Source organism: Fringilla coelebs (genome assembly GCF_963513975.1).
Source record: "Fringilla coelebs genome assembly, chromosome: Z".
Lineage (NCBI taxonomy): Eukaryota > Metazoa > Chordata > Aves > Passeriformes > Fringillidae > Fringilla > Fringilla coelebs.
Window position 1 is genome coordinate 70,371,567 of NC_140031.1, and position 22,486 is coordinate 70,394,052.

The window sequence follows — 22,486 nt, forward strand, 5'->3', positions numbered from 1 at the left end:
TGTAGCTTAAAATGCTTTATGAAAGCAAGAATTCATTACTATTTCTATTTTTCAGAATTCATCTTCGGGGTTTTATTTTTTGCTTGATTTGCTGAGGGACAAATATTGATTTGCCAGATTCTCATTGGTATGTTATAAAAAGGTCTGAAGTTGGAACCAGTGTTTCCTGAATCAATTTATTTGACCATAATGCTTTCGAAATACTCTTACTAGTCTATTTCAGAAATGATTATTTAATGAGGTAGGTAAAAAAGTAGCTGGTCATGGTGTTCTGCAACAACTGACTGTGAGACATATACACTGTGCTTTTTTCCCCAGTAATTCCATTTATATAATTTTATACTTCATCCCAAATGTGAAAATACATGTATGCAATCTGAGGGGCATTCTTTAAAATGGCCATATGCTTTTTTTGTTATTTAATGCATAATAACTATAACTTTTTTTCATTTTTTTTAAACCTTATGAAGCTGATACTATGTGTGTGCCAGAACCACTATTGCAGACGCAGAAGTGTATGCCATCCTTGCTTTTTCTGGAAGCTTCTATTAATCACAGTGCATACTAAATAACCTTTGTCTCTACTATATCTGTACTATCATGAAACCAATATATGCTCTAAAACTTAGCAATGGGTGTGCTACTTTTCCACCAATTAAAAAAAAAATAAATTAAGAAGTGTGTTTAAGAGAGGACTCTACCAACACTATTTTAAACCAAATTACCACACAAGGGAAATTATCTTTTCATTCAGTTTACCAGAAGTAGAAAATGAAACATATTGTATTTGCCATGCACAGCCCCAGAGTGTCCTCCTGGGGCTACTAAAAATGGCACTGAGTGTCACATCTGAGCCAGCCACTCAGCAGTGTGGGAAGCCACGTACGTGGCTGCCATTGTCCAGCAAGCTATCATTTCCCAGATCCAGGTCTGGCATTTAAGTTATCCTCATAGCTATTGTTTAGCAAGCAGAAAAAGGAATTACCTTTTACTTCACCAGATAGTCCTGAAACAAACCTCAGGATTCAGGAAAAGAACAGGTGAAAACAATTGGTAACGGGAGCCCTGCCCCTGTTGTATAAGGAATGAGACACATCACAGCCACCCTTAGAGCTTGCATATTTATTGAACAAATCCTACTAAAATAGCTAAAATACATTGGGTACTTGCATTATTAAAGATCACATTGTTACAAAAGCCTGCATTTTCAGCAGTACACAACTGCAACTATACATAAATGCCACAACTGCTGAATATTACTTCTTGCTCTATATACAGCACAGCAGACATATCTATTCTATTGGAAAATAAAGTGAGTGTACAAGGGAAGGGATGCAGAAGGTAGGGAAAGGAAAGAAATCTAGAAGTGCAGTGCATGCATTGGTATTTAACAGTCAGAAGCTAAGACAGTTCAGAACAAGGCCTGCCCTGTAAAAGGAATAGCTAAAAGACAGAATTATATAAAAAATTAAGGTGGGCTTTCAGACTGTGTCTAACACAACAACACTCCATGAGTAGATGATACTGCTTAGTTTTGTGGTTTGTGTTATTTTGTATTTATAGTAGTTTGGGAGCAAGAACAAAAATGTAAATTCCACATGTTGACAGTACTGTGGAAATGTACTCTTTCCCCTTTAGGACTTCTCTTCCCAGAAATTTGCTGTATTTTTCTTACTATATCCCCTAGTTTATGGATTTGAAGAGGACATTAAAACTTGTCCCTTCTTTAAAAAAGGCTTGTAAGAAAAAAAGACAAAAATCAAGAGATTTTGAGAAGTTGGTGGAAAATTATTGCTCATCTTTCTCCATAAGGTGGATAGGAGTCAGAAGGGAGATTTTACGAAAATTACAGTTTTGTGATTGCTCCCACTATAACTGCATGTTTGTGAGTGGACACTGATAGGGAATCAGTTCCTCACTTGTACACTATAAGTAGTTACTCACCTACAGCACTGAATAAGAAAGCCACACTGAAGACACAAGTAAACAAGTCAGTCCAGTCTAAAGAACAACATTCAGAAAAACAAAGTACCAACACCCTCTCAGAACATGGAAATAAAAAATAACTCCATCAGAGCTACCTTGCCAAGGAGCATATTTAAAGTCCAAAATAGCACCATTCATCAGTGTCTCAAATCCCGTGGCAGCATCACGATCACTTACCACAAGGAAACCATGAGTTTCATACTACTTCTATACATCAAAAGAGTACATGGATAAAATATAGAGATATACAGACAATCGATGAAAATAAACTACTAGGCTTGTTACATCTAAATGAAAAAAAAGGGGGACTCTCAGCCTCTGCAAGAAGCAGTTTGGGTTGGTGGAAATGGAGAGAGTGGTTTACCGGTTGTGTGTGAGCTGTGGAGTTTGAGTAGTGAAAGACATTGCTGTGGTAGAACCAGGCCTGAGGGCCCACCTGTAATGTTTGTAAACATGGATTCACAGTGTGAAATTCTGAGAGCTTTCGCTTGAGTTAGAATGTTAAAAACTAGTTTTTATGGTACACGTTTGTCCACTGTTATTCTCTAAAGCAAGGCTCAGAGTCCCATAGTTTCTTCTTACACTTGATGATTTACACAGAAACAATTTCCAATATATGACACCATGACCTCATCAAACCCATACATCATATGTAATACGAATGGAGAAATTATGTTTAAAAAGAGTAGAGGTAATTGATTTTGGTGAAATGTTGTCCATAGCCACTCGCTGGAGCCAGGCGCGCCCCCTCCGCCTCACTTTTCTTGCGGTTCACTTCCTTGGAGATGGGGAGATTTCCCTGTGGAGAGGAAAAGTGGCATTAGCTGTGCTTTGTTCGGTGGGGTGCTCCCTTCTCTCGCCCTAAAGTTTCCAGAGTTCACCAGCTTTAGTTCATCTGCTGAACATGGCTGAGGCGCCTGATGCCACAGAGAACAAAGGGCTGTTTGAAAACCAGGAAGTTCTTGCAGCATCCGAGAAAAACATTTCACGTGGTCATGAACGAATGTGTCCTAGCAGTAAAAAATGCAAAAGGGCCAACATAAAAGTGCATTTTATTTATGAAAGATCATTTTAATGTTACGGGAACTTTTTCCAGGTTAGACCTCTCCTTTTTAAAAAACTTTACTAATTAAGCAACCAACATACACTACTAAGTCACTTCCCTATATTAATCCACCAAAAAGAGCACACTAAAACCACTGCAGTGTTTTCTTGTTCTGAGCAGGTAAGGAAGTGGTTTGCCATATGAGCCAGCTGCCTCAGATAGATCTTTGTTAACCACGCATTTTAATTGTGCCCATTCAGCAAAGTTTTTAAACAGCATTTAAATATGTGTTTCATTTTAAGCCTCAAAATGAAGCCTAGAGGCTAAGAACATGCCTAAAGTACGTTGCTGATTATATGTCACTATGGGACCTGAAACATTTTGTTTAGCTTAAGATAAGGAAAAAGAAAATCTGTGATTTTTGTGTTTAAGTGGTGAAAATTGTAAAGGTGTTTTATTGCTCATATTGTTTGGGATGTGTTTGTCACATAAGCTCAATATCTCTCTTTGTTTGAGAAATCAAAATTATCTTCTCCAAGCTCATTTTTTTTCTGATGTGAATTTCTGAATTAGCAATTAAACACATGGCAATTTCCCAATCATAAATAAAGTGCAATTTTCAGCAATTTTCCTTTCTTCAAACCCAGAATTTTCACTGGGATGTTCATACTTGCTACATTTACTTGTGCTGGGAATGAAGCCCATGGCTCTCCCGCTGTCTTTATCACAGTGTATAGGATAAATTCTGCTTTTAGGTAGAGGAACTCCCCATGGGGTTCCACACTGCACACAGGAGCAGTTTTCAGGCTGAGCACAGAGCAAAATCCCTTCCAGAGGATAGCTGGTGACCAGCTCCTTTGGGGCATCAAGAAATGGAGGAAAGGAGCAGAATTTGGTCAGAACGTATGCAGAAGGGTAAGGAGTTGTAAGGTGTACTTGCTAGAGCCAATATGGGTATTTTGCAAGAATTTCAAAATGAGAAAATAACATTTAAATTTTAGTGACTGCACAAATGTATTTCCTCACAGTACTCTGGAAAATTCCATCCTCATGATTATATTTTTACTTATTTTTGTTTTACTAAATTTGCTACTTGTGTATCACTACAGGATACAAAGGGAAAACTAGAAACTTACACATGCAAACAGGCACACCACACAGACCAAAGGTCTGGGCAAATTTCCAAAAGCATTGTGTCGAGCAGTTCCTTTTCAGCTGTGAAAACAATCTCAGTCCTGAAATCCTGCCATACAATCATGAGATATAAAGTCCCATGTGACCCTTCTACGTCTGGAAATAAACTGTCATTAAGAACTGAAGCCTTTTATATTTGTTTGTTGCATGAAAATAAAATTAAAAAAAAAAACAAAACCAAAACAAAACAAAAAACTTTTATCTCAAATAATAGTTTTAAAAAAATCTTTGTATTTTACTTTATTCTTTCAGAAGTTCAAGCTATTTAGCATTGAGTAGATAAAAGTGCTCATCTGGAGGACTGAAAACTTTCTGCAGTTTTTTTCACCAATTTATCCTAATTAATTTTATAGTATAAATGAAAAAAATTTCCAAAGATGCACAGTTTCTGTTAAAGATGATTCTCTGCTGGAAGCTGGACTATGTGCAATTAATATTGAAGTTGCTTTTGAATGTCAATTGTGAAATAAAATTTGGAGCTAGTTCTACAAAGTGGTGGTTGTACCAGCACATGCCAAATATCTTCTGAAGAACCGCATAAAGGCTAGGACAAAAATTATATTAAAAAAGCAGGAATCCAGTAACTTTAAAGGGGAAAAAATTTATAATATGTTTTGGCTAGTTGAGAAACCATTATCCCTGAGAACATTTTATTTTAAACTGTGTAGAGCATAAACCCACAGCTATTCATAAATCCAATATAATGCAGCATTGTTGCTATGCTGCACATAGTGCACAGTTTCATTCCTGTGCTTTGGGAGAAACTTTGTTTAATGATGAATGACAACTTACTGAAAGCTTCTAACTTAACATTTTGAATAAAAATCATCTAGTTAACACACCGCTGATTCATAAAATTAGCAAATCCATTTGATGTAAGATTGACCCTGCAGAGCACATTAAGCAGGCTCTGGCACTGCCACCAGCTTTCTCAGCTGAACTTTTGGAATACTGTGAATGCTAAGAATCACAGTACTGCCATATATCCTAGTTTAAAGACTGGCAGGCAGGCATATGAGGCTGCAAATACCCCACCTATAAACTTTAGAAGTTTCCTTTTAGAGGAAAAAGAGTAGAGGAAAATATAGTGCTATCCATATGGAACAGTAGCAGTTTTGTTAACAATGAGCAGGAGCCTAGTTATTAACTGAAACTTCATCAAAACATTTTTCCATGTGTTGTCTTCTTTACTTACCTGCTTGAGCCAGTAATTGAAAGGGAATATGAAATGAAACATGTACATCCTGTGGTTCTGCATAATCTTTATCTTTCACTACTGAAATTTCATGTCCAGTTTCACATTTTTAAACCAGAAATGGTAACAGAATAAAATCTTATTAATGCTGTCTGATGAGCCACATCTTCTGCCTTTGGATGTGGCACTTCTTGTCAAACTCAGATGAAAACTGCCATGCTTTGTATGCTTGTTACTCAAGCCAGGCAACCCACAAGCAAGACACTTAATAAAAGATAAGCAACACTACCCAGTTCCTCCTGCTGCATTATCATTGACTTTTTCATCTGCATTGCTAGGAAAGCATTGCCAAAATCAAGCCTTCAAAACTCAGAAGTCAAGCTTGTAAAATCAAGAGACAGGCTTAAGAAATATGAGCCTTTGAAAATTAGTATGTTTTCCTTCTGGTGTGCAGCCAACAAAACTCCATGTTTTCTGCAAGCCTGAAGGCTAAAAACATAATTACAAAATGAAAATTGAGCTCTTCAGTTAACTACATGGTGCAAGGAGCCAAGGCTTTAAGAAAAACAGAGCAACATGAGACTCGTGATGAAACCAGGAGAGCTGGCTACTTTCTTGAAATAGTTGTAAAATAAAATCCATTGAACTTTCAATTTTAATTTCTTTTTCCCAAAAACTTTCATCTTAGCAAACTATTTATTATACGAAGGAAATTACATAAATAACTTTACCTTTGGAAATCCCCCATCCCCACAGCTGGTTGGAAAGATCTTCTGGCTTATCCAAATCATTGAACCTGGCTGATAAACCTGTAGGGACATAAACATATACAAGATCTTACCAACAAAGAGAGATTCATTAAAAGCAGTGGTGTCCATGTGACAGACCATGTCACTAAAACAAGTCTAATGTCAGTAGAACTTGGCCCAGGGTGTTTAATGTTTAGTACATATATTTTGTACCCATGGCAACATCTGTCTCTAGAGCATTCCAACTATATTGTTTTATGTTTATCTACATTCAGCAGGTACTGAAAAAAAAAATTAAAAGAGTATAGGATATATACATATATTTAATATCTCTAATAATTTTTTTATAGAGAATGTCTGTACTAATGAACTTGCAGAGGATATTGTAAGAAAACCTGTCCATTCCCTTTTGCCACGGGTCACGGGCAAAGGGCTGCTTAATGAAATTCATTATCTCTGCTGATGACTGTAGGTGACAAGAGCACCACACCTTTGATTTCCTTTCCCAACAACTGGTGAAATAGAATGTATAACTTTGTAAGATCATTGAAACAATTAGAATTCCGTGTTAGCTCCCTGCATTTTCCACGTAAAAGAAATTCCAACACATTATGAAACACATACAATAAAGTAGCTGCCAGCAGGATTTAGCAGTTAAGGTGCTGTCCTACAACATCCACATGAAAATTTTTATGTGTAAGATGGGGAAGATCCAAAGCTGGGCACTGACCACAGTGGAATAAGAGAATAAATACCAACATAATGCCTCCCAGGTTCAAGATGAAGATTGGAATGTCTCTTCATCTCAGTCTCAGAAATACTGAAGTGGTCAGGTACAAGTTACACACAATGCTGAAATTCTTAAATTTATTTTACTGCTGGGTCTTTCTCCTGGGCTCCTGGTGTTGGGTGAATCGAACTCTTTCTGCATGATGACAGGATGTCCAGCTGTCAGTGTTTTGAGCTAGCCATTATAAATTGCACCATTCAGGTTTGTTTGCACTTTAGAAATCAAAACTTTCATTGTCAGTTAAGTAAGTACTGGGCCAGTTTCACTCACTCTCTTGCTCCTGTGCTTATATTGAAACATAAGAAAAGTTTTCATTTCTGGGGAGGTGCATGTTGACTATCAGCTGTCAAAACTGGACTAGTTCTATCCTGGAGAAAATATTGGAAGAGTATTTAAATCCTCTTCCCAACAGAAAATACTGAACTCTTCTATAATGCAGAGGAGAAAAACACAGAGGAGAGAAATTTAAAACACAGAGTTCAAGGCAGCTTTGTACAATCTCCTGTGCTTTTCTGCAGTACAAACAGTACTTTCTACGGATTAAAGCAACAGATTTTTTTCGTATCTGAGGTCTCAGACAAGTCAGTTCAGCTCTCTGGGTGTGTTTGACATAAAATAACCAATGTGTAGCACAGGGCACTCTGTGAATTCAGTTAATGCTCACTCTGAATATTTGAACACTTGTATGAAAGATACCAAGTAACCTCTGAGCTTTTCTGTTGCTATTTATAATCACTTGTTATTCATTCTGCAATTATGTCTTGATTTTATTGTGTAGTCATACTTTCTCTGTGAAAACTCGTGGTGGGAAATAGCAGTAGGAGTTCAGCTCTACCACAGGACATGCTGTTCACACCAGCAAAGTATACAAAATGTATATGGGAGGATCACATAAGCATCAGAATACTGAATTAGTCATTATCGTGATACAAACTTCTATATTTTCCATGGAGTCTGAGATGTATTTAGACTATGGGCCGTGTTATCCCTATTAACAACCTGGTAGGAATAAAATAAGCACCTGAAGTTAGATGAAAAAGAAAGGATTCCTCAAATTAAATTCATAAAAACTTGGAGGAATTGCAGTTCGCGGGTGGATTTTGGGAATGAGGCAGGAGGAAAAAGGTGCAAAGTGTAAGATGAGCTCACAACTATGCTCCAGGGTTTAGAAAAACAAACCCCAAAACCCACCACCACCTGCAGAACACCCCACATAACCCCCAAACCATCTTCCACAGTAATTCTCTGTCAAAAAAATAAATGAATTCAATAATATCCTTTTCTCTTCTTCAAAAACAAATACTGTGGCCCATATTGGTAGATAATAATCACATGGACCTATTTCACATGGAGTTACTGTTCTGCTATGCCTGTACCAGAGTCCTGAATGGACAAAGGACTTTAGGTATCTGCCTTGGGAGCAATGCTGATAGGCTGGAGAATCATGGCTTGGAATCTGGCCAAGTGGAGGAAGAGTCTGGAATGGAAAAAAAGATGCTGATGTAGAGAAGTCTGCTTTAGATTGACTGTAATTCACCAGAAGGAGGGGAAAAAATGGATATAAAACAAACCATGACATCTTGCTGTGCTTTATGAATGCAGAAGCTCCTTAGAAGTTCAAATATACTGATAACTAGGGTATTAGAAAAACACATAGAACATTAATTCAGTTGGGCAGCTCAAAAGTACTGATATAGGCACTGCAAGATGAGCTATGAGGAAGGAAAGCAACGCTCCATTACAGAGTAGGATGTAAGGGTTACAACATTACAGCTTCTAGCATGAAGCAAACACTTTGAAATAAATGCTTCCATTGATACACACCAAATTTTCATTTCCTAGTACTTCCTGTGTAACTCTTATGCAAGTGCAGGCTTGGCTTAAATAACCAAAGTATCAGGATTCAGAACAGAATTACTGAGCTTCAGGGTGGATTGAAAAGCACAGTTTCTACAAGTCTGCATGATGCTGACTCACATTGATAGCCTCACTGTTTGATCCTCATTAGCCAGACAGGAAAGCCAGGAAGCTCCATCCATGAACCATCAGATGTGGGAAGAGCTACCTGAGACACAACAACACGCAATTCTGCCTTAAACATTGAGGCCAACTTGAAAACTTGGAATTATGGGATGTCTATGAGTATATTTTCAATTTTGTAGCCACCAGTCTCCTGAAAAGATACAAATAATGTAATTTAATGTTAAAGAAGAGCAAAAGTGGGGGGAAATAAATGCCTAGTCTGTTTACCAGATCTTGCTGATTCCAGAACTACTGATAGTTTTTTGGGTTGTTTCAGCTCGGGTTTTCTCAAACCAGGAGGATTAAAAACCAGCAGATTCTACTTTATTCCTTTGGCCAACAGACTGACTGAGAAACTCTTTTGATCTTGCTTTGTTTTACCAACATTTCAAAATTCTAATTCCTGGATTTTTCTTCACTTTAAGCCATGCTTTCTTAAAGAACAATGGTAGGGGACTGCAATCTTTTGCCAAGCCTTAAAACAGATACATAAAATAATTTTAACAGAGCTGAGCTTAACATACTCTAATAGTCACATCAAAATGCTAAAATTGATTTGGTACCCACTCTTTATTCCTATTCACTAAGAGCATCTTTCAAACATTCACATAAATCCATCAAGAGCAAAAAACCCCCAGATTTATGGCATGCTAAACTTACTAAAATGAGTATACTCCTCTTAAGCATTCACAAGGTTTTTATAGTTAAGAAACAATTGAGAAAACCCTTGTAATTATTTTTCTATTTTTTTCCCCCTTTTTTTTCTCCCATGTGAACCACAACTGAATTCTTGTAATCAAGTCTTATTCAGGATGTAGAATGGTATTCAACTGCACTCTTGATTTCTTAACTAAAAGTTTTTTGAAGAGCAACTGCTCTGAGGAAATCAGCAACCACCTTTTAGAGAAGCTTCAGGTAACCTCTTTGTCTTATAAAACAATTTTGAGGCAGGGGGAAATGAAAACAAAAAGGAAATGATGACAAGTGCGGTAGATCATAATTCCAAATAAAAGGAGACCATGTCCAATAATTCTGCAGTAACCTACCTAGGAGAGGGAAAAAAAAATGATCAGAAAAATATTTACTATTTGGATTAGCAGTGTAATAGCAGACACACATGGCTACATGCTGAGGAACATGGGAGTAGAATGATAAGAGGTGTGTGTGAGAAAGACAGAAAGAAAGAGGTAGGCAGGTTCTCTCTGCAGCACTAAAATGAGAGTGTGCAGCTGTGAGGACTGAGTGCCCCGTGTGCCTAATCCAGAACAGAGAAAGGGAGAGAGGCCACCCTCCTCCTGAGAGTGGGCTGTGCAAGCAAAAAGGAACACTGCTTCTCATTTTTGTACCCACATTTCTTTAAAATTTCTTAGTTGCCAGCTAGTTTGAGCTGTAGATGAACGTTTCACAGCACATCCTACCATGTACTTTTCAATTCCCCCAAATGCCTCCCACTGCAGTAAAACATTTTCTTTCTAACCAACATCCCACAATCACAGTCCAAATGCACAAACCATCTTACTGCACCACTGCTCAAACACTAAATAAATAATTTTGTGAATGAAAACCTCACTAATTCTTTTTAAACCAAACTGGAGGGAGAGCTTGTGCTAGGATCAAAGCCTTTGCTTCAGTACTAGGGGTAAACTAATGCTCCCATCCTCAGTAATTTATTTTTAAGACTATGAGGGGAACATTATGAATGTACAAAATACAAATATCCACTGTGTTCCTAACCTAGCATGTAAGATTTAATACATACAGCAACTGTCAGCTGAGTGATCGCTGCTTTTTTGAGAGTTTAGTTGGACAGAAGAACTCTATCAGTCACAGCTTTTATTTTCTAGATCTTCTGGAGAGGGCAAGGACAAAGCTACATCAAGAGTACTCATCATTACTCCTTATTTCAGTGAGTCCTTGAAGTTTTGATGAGCCTTTGTTATATTTAAGAAGCTGTACTCATGATGAAATGGGAGGCTGCTGTTGCCATAGGCTGATTCTGGAACAGGCTCACTGAGGAAGAGTTCCCTACAGAAACAGCAGAAACCAAACTTGCCCAAGTTAAACTGCAACTTCATTACCTTAGCTTAATAATTTAAAAATGCTGTGAATGTGTGATTTAGCAGATGTGAGGCTTAACAATTTTGTGAACTTGTTTGCATTTTTGAGTGTCTCTGCATCACGAGTCTGAGCCTCTGCCTGAGGTGCAGCAACAGCCATCCCAAATAACCTGACTTCATGATTTCTGTATCCTGTCAGAGCAGCAGATTTTTTGTCATCCCTGGTTTTCACATCAGTGCTATGAACATCAAAAAAACAGTGGGGAAAACCAATAATTTACATTTATTTCACTTGGTTAGTTCCACAAAGTAAAGGTTAGATGAATGGTTTGAGAGAACTGATGAAGAGTCACATCATGATTCTGCAGCTGGGATTGCTCCAAGTGGCACACCTTTGTGAGACTTTATCTGCCATTGCAATGATAATTAATACTTGGCAGTATATCAGCAGAACATGGCAAGACAGCTGTACACCTGAATTTGCCTTTGACTTCTCTGCATCAGCATCTTTTGATGTCTTTGCCTTTTCACGGGGAAGATATTGCTGCTGCTTTTTATTCCTCCCCATCTGATGACTCAAACTCAAAACCACATAGAGATGAAAAGGCCTAAATGAGACGAGTATGCTTTTCCTTGCATCCCCCTCTCCACACTGCAATGAATTACAAAGTTTATCTATTAGGTGCTTGGTGATTTTTGTAGTCCTTTTGCATCTCTTCTGCAATTTCTGTAGATTTCACAGAATAGGATGTCATTTACTCCTTCCCTACACAGCACAAGGAAGCGACCTTGAAAAGCTTCTCCTGTAAACCCATTGTCATCTGTTGTTTCCTTTGCTGTTCTTAAGCATCTATTCTTGAGGTCACAGTGAAGCATCTGCTCCTGTGCAGTCTCCTACCCTGGCTTATCTGTATCAGCTTCTTCAAGGGACTCATTCCTATCCTCATCCATATACAGGCTGCACGTTTTATATGTGTATTTACAAATAAGACTTCTGCACAATTCTTTATCCAATAAGAACCCCTCTACAGAAGCTTTAGCTGTATTCTAACATAGGTGATTGAATGAGGTTAGTTCTAGAAAACACTTTCTAACTTTCCCTGGGAAGAAATCCACCCAACGCCACCTGAATGCAATTTTTAGGAAGAAAGATCAATTTTCACTTTTCTGTACCAGTTAGGATCGGTCCCACTTGTGTGCTACAAGTGTCATGCTGCTTTTTTACTTCATTAATACACAAAAGTCATTGCAAAACATTGCTAATATTTACCATGCATACAAAGACTAAGAGAAAAAACATTAAACAGTACATTGTGAACATGGTCATAAATGCTCCTCCAATTTCTTACTGAATTAATGAATTTTACTAAGAGTAAACTATTACCAGAGTATTGCACTCCTTGAAAGAGAAAGAATACATTTATTTCAGAAAAAATAAAAAACAAATGTATGTTATGTGGAAAGTTCCACCAAGCAATAAAATGGTTGCAAATTACTTTGTTCCTCCAGTAAATTTCTGTCTTTCTCCAAAACTGCAAAACATCAGAGAAATCAAAATAAGCAAATCAGCCATCCAGAAAACCTAACTCAGAACCCAGTACAACCCTACATATTTATTTTGTTTGCCTCTGTACCACAGTATTTTTCTTTTTGTTTCACTTAACATGCAACAGACAGAAAAAACAACAACAAGGCTGAGAGCTGAAATAATACTCTAGTTCTTAGTTAATTACATAGGAGTTTGTAATTTGCTCCTCAAGTGCAATAAGGTAGAGCTTAATTAGTAACTATTTGCACCTACATCTAATGGTAACTGCAGAACAAGATGCATAAGAAAGTCTCTTGTTATAAGCTCGGCTGGATACACAACAAAAAATTGGCAACAAAAATTCTGAACCAAAGGATGCATAGTAGTTTTTCAGTAGTTTCATACATAACGTGGGCAAATTACTTGAGCTACCGAGGAGGAAGAAAAGGAGCATGGTCAGAGGCTGACCAAAAAGTCTATTTCGTCCAGTGTCCTCATTTTATCAAGTTTTGACTTTAAGGGAAAATCCAGCAAGAACAGCAGCCAGTAGTGAATTGTCAAGAATAGGGACAGAGATAGACCAGAATAACACCTCTCCTGTGTGCCCCCTGAGACCTGGCCCTTCACACTTGGGGTGTACAAAATGCACACACCAAGCAGTCTCCCAGAATAAGTGTTTATTTCTTAAAACTTCCTACACATTTTCTCAATAATGGCCTGAATGCTGTAACTTACTGAAGGCTCAATCGGCTGCTTTGGACCACAACATTTTTTCTCCCAAACACCAAAAAGATGAGCAGAAATCCAACCAGGGATGCATTTCCCAAAGCGCAGAGCCCTTCCTTCCCTTGCCCAAGCAGCATTTTGCAGGCAAGTCTTAAAAAGCCCCAGCCATACTCTTGGAAATGGGAGAGACAACCACCTTGCAGAGCCAGTCCTTACTTACCTCATTAAAAGAGATGTAATGAGGGCAGCTGATTGTTAACAAGTGCTTGAGAGCACTGTGGCACATTTACCTGCAGCCTCCCTATTACCAGCCTCTATTGGACAGATAGTAGTGCAACTAAGTGCTACTCCAGACACAAAAGCAGAAAATGGATGTTCTGGAGGCTAAAAGTAATAAAATAGCTGTGGGTTCTGGGATTCATCTAAGGAGCTGTGTAAACTCATACTCTTTTGTGATGGAGATTTATCACAGACACGCAGTCATTTTAAAGCAAAGAAGAAGATTTGTTCCTCTCTAACTTGACCTTTCTAAGGTAGCTACGAGGTGTCAGTGTGTGCCTTCTAAACATCAGTGCTGGAAGAGGCCAGGGGTTCTTTCTGATCATGTGTTCTGATAATAAGCCAAGGCAGTTACCACCTCCAGCGAGGATGCCCAGATTTCTTAGAACTTTTTTTAACTTTCTTCCCACCTAAGTATGCCAACCTAGTAGAGATAATCAGGTTACTGTTTACAAAATTATTCCAGAGACACTTCTTCCTGCAGGATAAGAAAATTCTATTTATTCTGAGGGTGGGTTGTTTTTACTTGTTTGTTTGTTTATTTTAATGCAGTATTTACAGAAGGAAACATCAGGAATCCTCCCAGCAACAGGTACACAAGGATTCATTCAGTACTGCTTCTGTGAATTGGCCAGACCAGAAGTCCAAATAGAATTGCCTGTAACACTCAAACAATGATTCATACTATCATTCTACATTAAACATTTAGAAATAATTTTTTTTTCACCTTTGAAGATTGTGCCCTCAATTAATATGTTTTAATTAGGTGAATAAATATTTGAAATAAAACCAAAATACAAATAGATAAAACTATTTTTATTAAAATATCCTGCCCTGGTCAATGATGCCAACTGAATTATGTTTATAAAGTTGTTCTAGAACTATTAAGTGACCCCCTTTCCCCATCTCTTCAGCATATACAAGGATCAGAATTCAGTTATAAAGCAGCAGTATAGCAAAGCCAGAAAAAAAGCAAAAATATTGTTAGTGATGGCACTAGATCCCAAGCCTTAAAAAACCAATGTTATATCTGTAGTGTTACTAGGTGTATATTATTTCTGATTTTCCAAAATTTCTGCCTTTGAGAAAAAAATTAGTAAAGATTTTTCCTGGACTTAGTATTACATAAACCTTCCATTCCATGAGTCAACACTGTTCATTTCAGATAGAGTATGCTGGGGCAGAGTAGCAAAATTTTAGCATCCAGAGCATGTTTCTGACTGAGTAGAAAAAAGTATATAAAAAGCTTTTGTCTTTTCATGTGCATATGAGCTCTACCACTGAAATATCCACAGTATCCATAGCTTTGGGCAAAAATTACTTTTTTTAAAAACTCTGCTTTTCTACCCATAAACAAGTAAAGGTTTGCTTTCTGCTCAGCTGAACAGGTGGCTTGACAGAAGTATTGCAAAAACTGGTTTGTATTTCTGCTTATAACCTTTGTAATCTGGAAAAGCATTAATTCTCCCTGAGTTTTCAGCAATCCAGTACCCCTATGCAAAATGCACACAATGTATAACATGCACATTACATAAGCATAATAAAAAAGCACAATATACACGTTCAGATAGCCAAAACTATTTAGGTTTCAACCCTCACAATTACTTCTCTTGACCAAATTCTGCCCATGCTATACAGGAACAGAAGAGGGTCTGACAGTCCTGCAGGTTCTGTGGCTCTGACTTACCATAAAGGAGACTCCAATCCCAGTTCCAGTACCAGGCTTGGTAATAATCAACCAGGTATGAGTTTTCTCATGCCAGACCAAGAGCTGCTTTTGTCCAATGTGCATCTAGTAATAGGCTGGACATAATGTCTCATTTCATTACCTTGCCTTTTTTTTTTTTTTTTTTGGCTTTTGCTTTTTTTTCCTTTTGCTTTGTTTTTTTGCCTTTTTTTTTTCCCTTTTCCTCAGAGCACATAAAAGCTTCCAAATAATGCCTTTTTCTGCCAGACCAATTCTAGACTCCATTCTCCACAATAATCCTAAAATTATGAAAAGCTGTTCCAGCCCAGGGGCACAGAAAATTACAGGATGTGTAAAGACACCTGCATGTAACTCCCTGAAAAAAGGTTAGTAATGGTTAAACTGGGATGAAATTTTAAACACAAAATTTTCTTCAGAAATATCTTCACCTCATGTAAATGATATTATAAATTTCTCCACAAACTAGAAGAAAAATCCCCACACAAACAAAAGACTAAATGGGAGGGTGATTCTTTTCAGCCAGATGCAGGCTGTCTTTTCTTTCCCTCTGACTTAAAAAAGAAGGGCTTTTCTCCAAACTGTTCTCACTCCTAAAGGTCATCATCCCCTATTTCTCTTTTCCTCCAAGTAAGACTAAAAAATGCAGGGAATGTAAATGGCAAAATAGGACAGAATAACCTCAGAAGTGATGCAGTTCAGGCAAGGATGCAGGACAGGAAGCATTCAGCCCGAATGACCTACTTCCAGAGCCCTTTGCTCTGCGATGACACAGCTATACTGTACAACAGCCAGCCCAGGGACTCCACACCAGTGAGAAATGCTGACAAGAAAGACATCTCATTGTGGTAAGTCAGGAGAAAATGAATGATTGGCTCTACATTATCTTCTGTTTACTTTCAGAAAAGTCGAAATTGAATTCTCAAGGATCTGTTTACTGATATACACATTTATTAGCATTGTTAGTTTAAATTCTTTAAGCAGCATCGCTGTGAGCTTAACTTAACACCCAGAACTTCACTTAAAATCCACAAGAAGGAGAAAAGGACACACCTGAGTGCTTTGAAAGCAAATAAACAGACCACTTCTCTAACTGTCTAAAATGATGATCTGATTTCTTTATTTAAAAACTAATATTTACCATAACAAAAACAAACAACACGAAACCCAACCCTTTCCTTGTTTTGGTAGGAGCCTTCTTTGAGATCACAGAAACCTGGAATTAAGACTTCCTTACTCCTACTCTTCTAACATGTTCCTTTATTTAAATTATTGGATCACTTTCAATGATTGGAGGTGGCAGAAAAAAAATTAAAACAAATTCCTTTTTTAAATTCTTTTTTAGTTAGAACTGGTTTTTCCCCCTTGTCAGCCAAAATTTTAGTCAGTATTAAGTAAAATTTTAGTTTGCATTTCATAACACTCAGCACTTGCCATGAAGGTAGTATATAGAAGTTCTAGCATTTCAAATTAAAAGACCACTTAAGTCACCTCAGGATTTTATACATTGTACATAAATATAAAAGGCTCTTTCCTCCTTCAGGTAGGCACTTAAAGGAAATGTGTTATGCAGAAGTAAGGACAGATCTTCAAATGGCAAATATTATTGTGTAAAATGGCTTAAAATGTTCATGAGTTAAAATCGTAAGAATAATAGAAAGTGCACTCTTCTGTTTTTCTGTTCCTCTTAAAATTGAGGATATTATTATTAAATAGGTGCAAGAAAGACTGATTAATTAATTAGGTAATTCTAATTCCAAGTCCAGGAAAAGGAGAAGCAGCATTGAAAACGAATGTGTAAAATAACTTGCTTTTACTGTTTAAAATGTTAAGAAACATTTTATGAGAAAAGAAAATTAAGAAACTAAGAGAGTAAGACAGTGAAGTTAAACCAAGAACTCATTTGTTCTCACTGAACAAGTTTATTCTAGTAATTTCAAATCTTACTGTAAGCTTAGCTAAATAATTAATGAACTTTCAGACTGGCAAAGGAATAAGAAGGCCATTTTTACCCATTTTTTAACATCTATTTCAGTCTACTGAAACACAGTAGCTAAATTTTAACTGACCAGTGAGAGCAGGGTAGAGCCTTTGCATACACTGTGATATTAAAACAAAGTAAGCACTTTCACTGTCATGTATTTCAGTGTGTAGAAAGTGTTAATATGCAAAGAAGAGTATTTCCTGTAAATTAGAATGGTTAGAGCGATACTTGCAGTAAATACAAGAAGAAATATGCCAAAGACAAGCGTGTCCACTACTGCAAGGAAAGTATGTCACTGGTCTGACTTAGAATTACATTCAGTGTTAGTGTGCCAGAAGTGAAAAAAAGGGGGGGGGAAAGGGTGGTGGTAGAAGAAGAGATTCTGCCAAGTATCACATCTTAAACATCCTTGCAAGCTGGGGTAAAACCTAACAGTACATTTTAATTTTTATCACAAAAGAGAAGGGGAACTTTTAAAACCAGCTAAATGAGGTTTGTATTTATGTTACACTGCAAAGCAAACAGTGGGACTAGACATGTGGGTAACAGCATTTTATTTTTTGCATTTGGATAGCTAGCTTTAAGTTGTATTTTGTGTTCCGGCCCAGAGACTGGCTTTATAAAACTGATTTCATTGACTACTACAAGAACCTTGCTAGATTTATAGAACCATCTGCTGGTAGAAATCAGTGGCTATTTTATGCCTAACTAAACTTAAAATAATCTTTTGTTCCGTAATAGGCATACATTGCACAGAGCAGCCTGCATAGCATCTAAAATGTGGGCTGATTGTCACCTTGGTGTTGGTAGGAAAACAGTTGCCTTATCCAATATTCCACAGTTGTGTGAACAACATGTATTTTAGCATGATTTCTATTCACAGTTTAAGTGAATCATTTCCCTTTTAATTCCCCACCCCCTTCTATTCACTTATACACAGATGAGCAAAGCACTTTGATGAAAGTAGGTTCCAGAATAGACTAAAACTCCAGAATTTGCAAGTTTATTTTTGCAGATAGGAATGATATAAAACAAGGAGCCAAAAACAAAAACAAAGCCTTTATAACAGAGCATGTATTTGCTTATTTTAATCATTCTTTGATCATCACTCCTCCCCCATATCAAAACAACCCCAAAGAACCAGACAGGGATAATATTAATGCAATTAGCCCAATCTTCATAAGAGCATGTCCCTCAGAACCTCATACTGGGGAAAATATTCTCTGCTAATGTACACCCTATGCAATGTTACTTAAAGCATTGCTCAGTACTAATTAACATTAACATCATTGATCATGATTTTATCCTGTAGCATCCAAAATATATCACTTTTTTGCCAGTACATTTATTTGGATATGATTCTGAGGTAGCTGCATCCTCTGCTAAGAATGCTATAGGATAAAAAACTGTCTGAACAAAATCTGCCTACTTTGAGCATTTTTTAAAAAAAATACTGTTACCTTTGTCCTCCTGAGTCTGAGACAGTCCTTCTCAGAGAATACCATTTTTACATGCATATCCTTAAAATCAGGAGTTTGTTAGCGGTGGTATCTCAGAATATAAAAAATGGGCTTTAATCAATAGAAATAGAAACACAATTAGCACTGAAGGAAAGAGGTCGTTGTTTATTAAACACATTCCAAACAAGTGCCTGTAAGTTCAGTCAGGTTTGAGGCCTAAACATTTTTTTTATGTGTCACAAAGAATGGTAGTGTTTTCAGGAGGTTAACCTAATAAGAAAATTTAGGTTGCACCTTATGTACTTCCCTGACAGACTAACATTAAATCTCTTTCACTTACAAAGTGCAATGACCTATTTCTTCATTTTGGGAGGAAGGTGTCAGTGTTGGCATTACTGGATATTGTTTTGTCTGCATGTATTGCTACATGTGCTATGATGTGTATTTTTCACAATAAGTTAAATATTTCTTGTTTCAATTAAATAAGCCTTACTGCACAGAGACGGATTTCAGATTTTTATTCAAAAATGCAAGAAAATAAAAGATGCAACATAAGGAACTTTTCAGAGTACATCAGTTATTGTATGACAAGTCCCCTTAGCCCCAAAAACTATGTCGCATGAAGGTCCTATTTATAAATGAGTATTGGGAAGAGGGAAATAAGGTTTGTAGTGACACAAAAAAATTATTGATACTCTGCTAAAGCAATTAATTCTTACCATTTTTGGGTTCTGATAAATCTTGGGATTGCAGTTTCTCTCAAGTAGCACAAGGGGAACAATCTGAAAACAATTTTAAAAAAATTAAAAATGAAAAAAAGAAGTAATTCCAACTGTCACAGTAGTTAAAAGGTATTTTTTGCCAGCATAACAGTGAGTGAACCAAGTATAAGCTTCAGTGGTTAAGATTAAAGTCATGCAAATTATTCTAACCACACATATGCTTATATATCATGCATCTCTGCACTTCAGTGGTCTATAGGCTTAAATATAGGACAAAGGAATCCCTGCTACCTGGATTTGCAGAACCCTGTGCTATTCTTAGCACTGGGTATATTTCTGAAGAGCCCCATACGTAATGGTTAGCACAGGTAAAAATCAGTCAAGAGGACAAAAACCTGTCAGTCTATGTTTACTGTAATTTGTGGTCCATTGTTCCCAGGCATACTACTAAGTGTGGGTTTTTGCAATCAAGGAACAAGTATAACACAATGTAACAGCCCAGAGAGTAGGTATTTTTGGAAATGGCACTGCATTACATAACCTCCAGTTTTCTCCCTCTCTCTCTGTTCCACACACACCCCCTATTTCAAACAGGGAGAGAAAAAAAAGAAGAGTAGGTCCTACCTCATTTACCTTAAATTATCACGCTCTTAATGGACTGAATTTGTAGCATATCTCCTTTATCAGCATTCTTTATAGAAACAAAAATTAAAAGTTCTCTTCTATTGATTACATATTTCTCACCTATAGCATCTATGTATGAAATATAATTAGGTATGAGTCATATGTTTACACAAACACACACATACATATTGGATTTAAAAGTGCAAATTCATATATCCATAAATATACACAGAAATGTCTGAAAGAAGTAGCATGTCACTACATGTTCAGCAAAACATGGTTTGTTTTGGCTTTGTTGTTTTGTTGCCTTTTTTTTTTTTTTCTCAAAAGAACCACCCAAAATTTAACTGCTGCACATGCAAAAATGCAGAAGGCTGTTGCAAGAATGACTGCTTTCTAAAAATAAACCCCAGCAGCCTGAGAGGAATCCAGTGTCAGGGCGGAGAAGAGGGAGATTCGTTTTACAAGGGAGAAGAAAGGAGATGATAAACCTGTCCTAGAGCCTTGCACGCATTCTAACAAAGCCAAGTGCATTAGGTTCAAAAATGCATTTTGGTGTTTGCGTAGTGCAAAACCCAGAAAAAGGAAAACATTTTAGAAAATCACTTCTCATCTCCCCTTGCATGTGTGCAGAAAAATCCTCAGCCTAGAAATCCAGCCTTAAATCACAAAGACAAAGAGTTAGACACATATACTGCACGTTTTCTCATTTTCTTTTAAAAAGCCTGTTTGGAAATGTGCACCGAGAGGGGAAAGCCAAGCTGCAGCAAAGTCCGGCTAAGGACAGAAAGAAATCAAAAAGAAATGAAAAGAAACAGAGAAACACAGAGAGAAGAAAGCAGAAAGGGAGGAAAGGGAGGGACAGAGAGAGAGAAAGGGGATTAACTAAAAAAAAATTAAATTCTGTGGATTGGAATTGTATATACTTACAGACAAAAGCCCCCGCTCCCTGCTCACTTTCTGTCCTTTCTACATGATCTGAAACACAAATGTGGATTACAAAAGGGCAGCATGCTACAGAAGGGAATTTATAGTTGGGGGAGTGGAGAGAGGGTAGGGGGTGTGGGTAAGAATGACTGCACCTCTTCCAAAGTGCAGCCTCGGAGAAAAAAAAAGAAAAAAAGGGGTGGGGGTGGCTGGGGGAAAGTCTCTCTCTCGCTCTCTCGCTCTCTCCCCCCCGCACCCCCCCTCTCCCGCCCGTTCCCTCTCTCGGGCTGGGTTTTGCTTGCCAGCGCTGGTTATATTGAACAATGAGCTAATTCTGACGGTAGCTGGCCAGCTGCCAGCTCCATCCCCCCTTTACACACACACACACACACACACACACACGCACGCACACACACACACACTCCCCCTGCCCGCCCGCCTCCCCCCGCACGATGCTGCAGCGCCAGACTGCTTAGTCTGCAATAATCCGCAGCCCCGCGTTCCCCCCGCTGTCTGGGAGCCCCAGGGCAGCGCCCGCCCCGCCGCCGGCCGAGCCCCGCCGGGGCAGCGCCGCTGCGGGAGCGGCTGCGGGGAGCGGGGCGATGCTGGGGGCGATGCCGGGGGCGATGCCGGGGGCGATGCTGGGGCGATGCTGGGGGCGATGCCGGGGGCGATGCTGCGGGGCGCGCTGGCTCCGTGCCGCGGGGATCCCGCACCCCTGGGCGGCGGCCAGCCCGGGCGGGGAGCGCGGCCAGCGCGCTGCGCAGCGCGGAGGGGCGGGCGGCGGGGGGGCAGGCAGAGCGCAGCCACGAACTGTAATAATAACCCTGCAAAGGGCATCTGAGGAGAAGGGAGGGAGGCGGAGGCAGCCGCCCGCCCGCCGCTTTGCCTCGGCCGTGCCCGTCTGGGAGGGGAGAAGGCGGTGGGCGGGGAGGCCGCGGAGCGCCGTGACCGGGCGGGCAGCGGGGCCGGCAGCGGGTGCGGGACGGGAGGGGAGGCGCGGCGTGGCGGGGCTGTCACCGGGGCTGTCACCGGGGCTGTCACCGGGGCTGTCACCGAAGGGTCGCACTGGGATTGCAGCAGCGGGGTCGCGCCTTGTGGCAAAGCGTGCGCAGCGCTCCGCAGCGCTGCGCGCAGGGACGGGCGACAGGGACAGGGACAGACGAGCAGGGTGCGACAGCGACACGGGGACTCTGCGGAGGCTCCCGCTGTGCAGGGGCGGACAGAGACAGCGGGCCGATGGAGGGACACAAGGCAGTGCGCTGCTCCACGGGGTCTCTCCCGCAAAGGCTGTACAAGCCAAAAAATCTGAGAAAAAATACAGCCAAAAAATCAGAGAAAGAATACAGCCAAAAAATCAGAAAAACACGTGGAAAGAGGCAGATTCCCTGATAGCCCGCAGCGTGTGAAGGTATCTTCCTCAGAGTTAATGTCCATGGCAAGAGAGATTAAAATGGTGTGAAATCATTCGTGATGCAGGCTAATAGAAGATT

General features: G+C 38.9%; 1 protein-coding gene across 1 annotated transcript; it reads right to left on the bottom strand.

Moving 5' to 3' along the window:
* Window positions 1–1,166: 1,166 nt before the first annotated feature.
* On the bottom strand, window positions 1,167–21,234 carry NREP (neuronal regeneration related protein). Its single transcript, XM_084225211.1, has 4 exons — window positions 20,997–21,234; window positions 19,440–19,502; window positions 6,152–6,229; window positions 1,167–2,785 (listed from the first exon to the last, which is right to left on the bottom strand). The coding sequence occupies exons 2-4, from the start codon at window positions 19,440–19,442 to the stop codon at window positions 2,663–2,665; spliced, it is 204 nt and encodes a 67-aa protein (XP_084081337.1). The 5' UTR covers window positions 19,443–19,502; window positions 20,997–21,234; the 3' UTR covers window positions 1,167–2,662.
* Window positions 21,235–22,486: the final 1,252 nt, after the last annotated feature.

Coding starts and splice junctions, on each gene's coding strand:
- NREP (XM_084225211.1), bottom strand. Junction 2,786..6,151: donor GGGATGGGGGATTTCCAAAG/GTAAAGTTATTT, acceptor TCCTCTCCACAG/GGAAATCTCCCCATCTCCAA.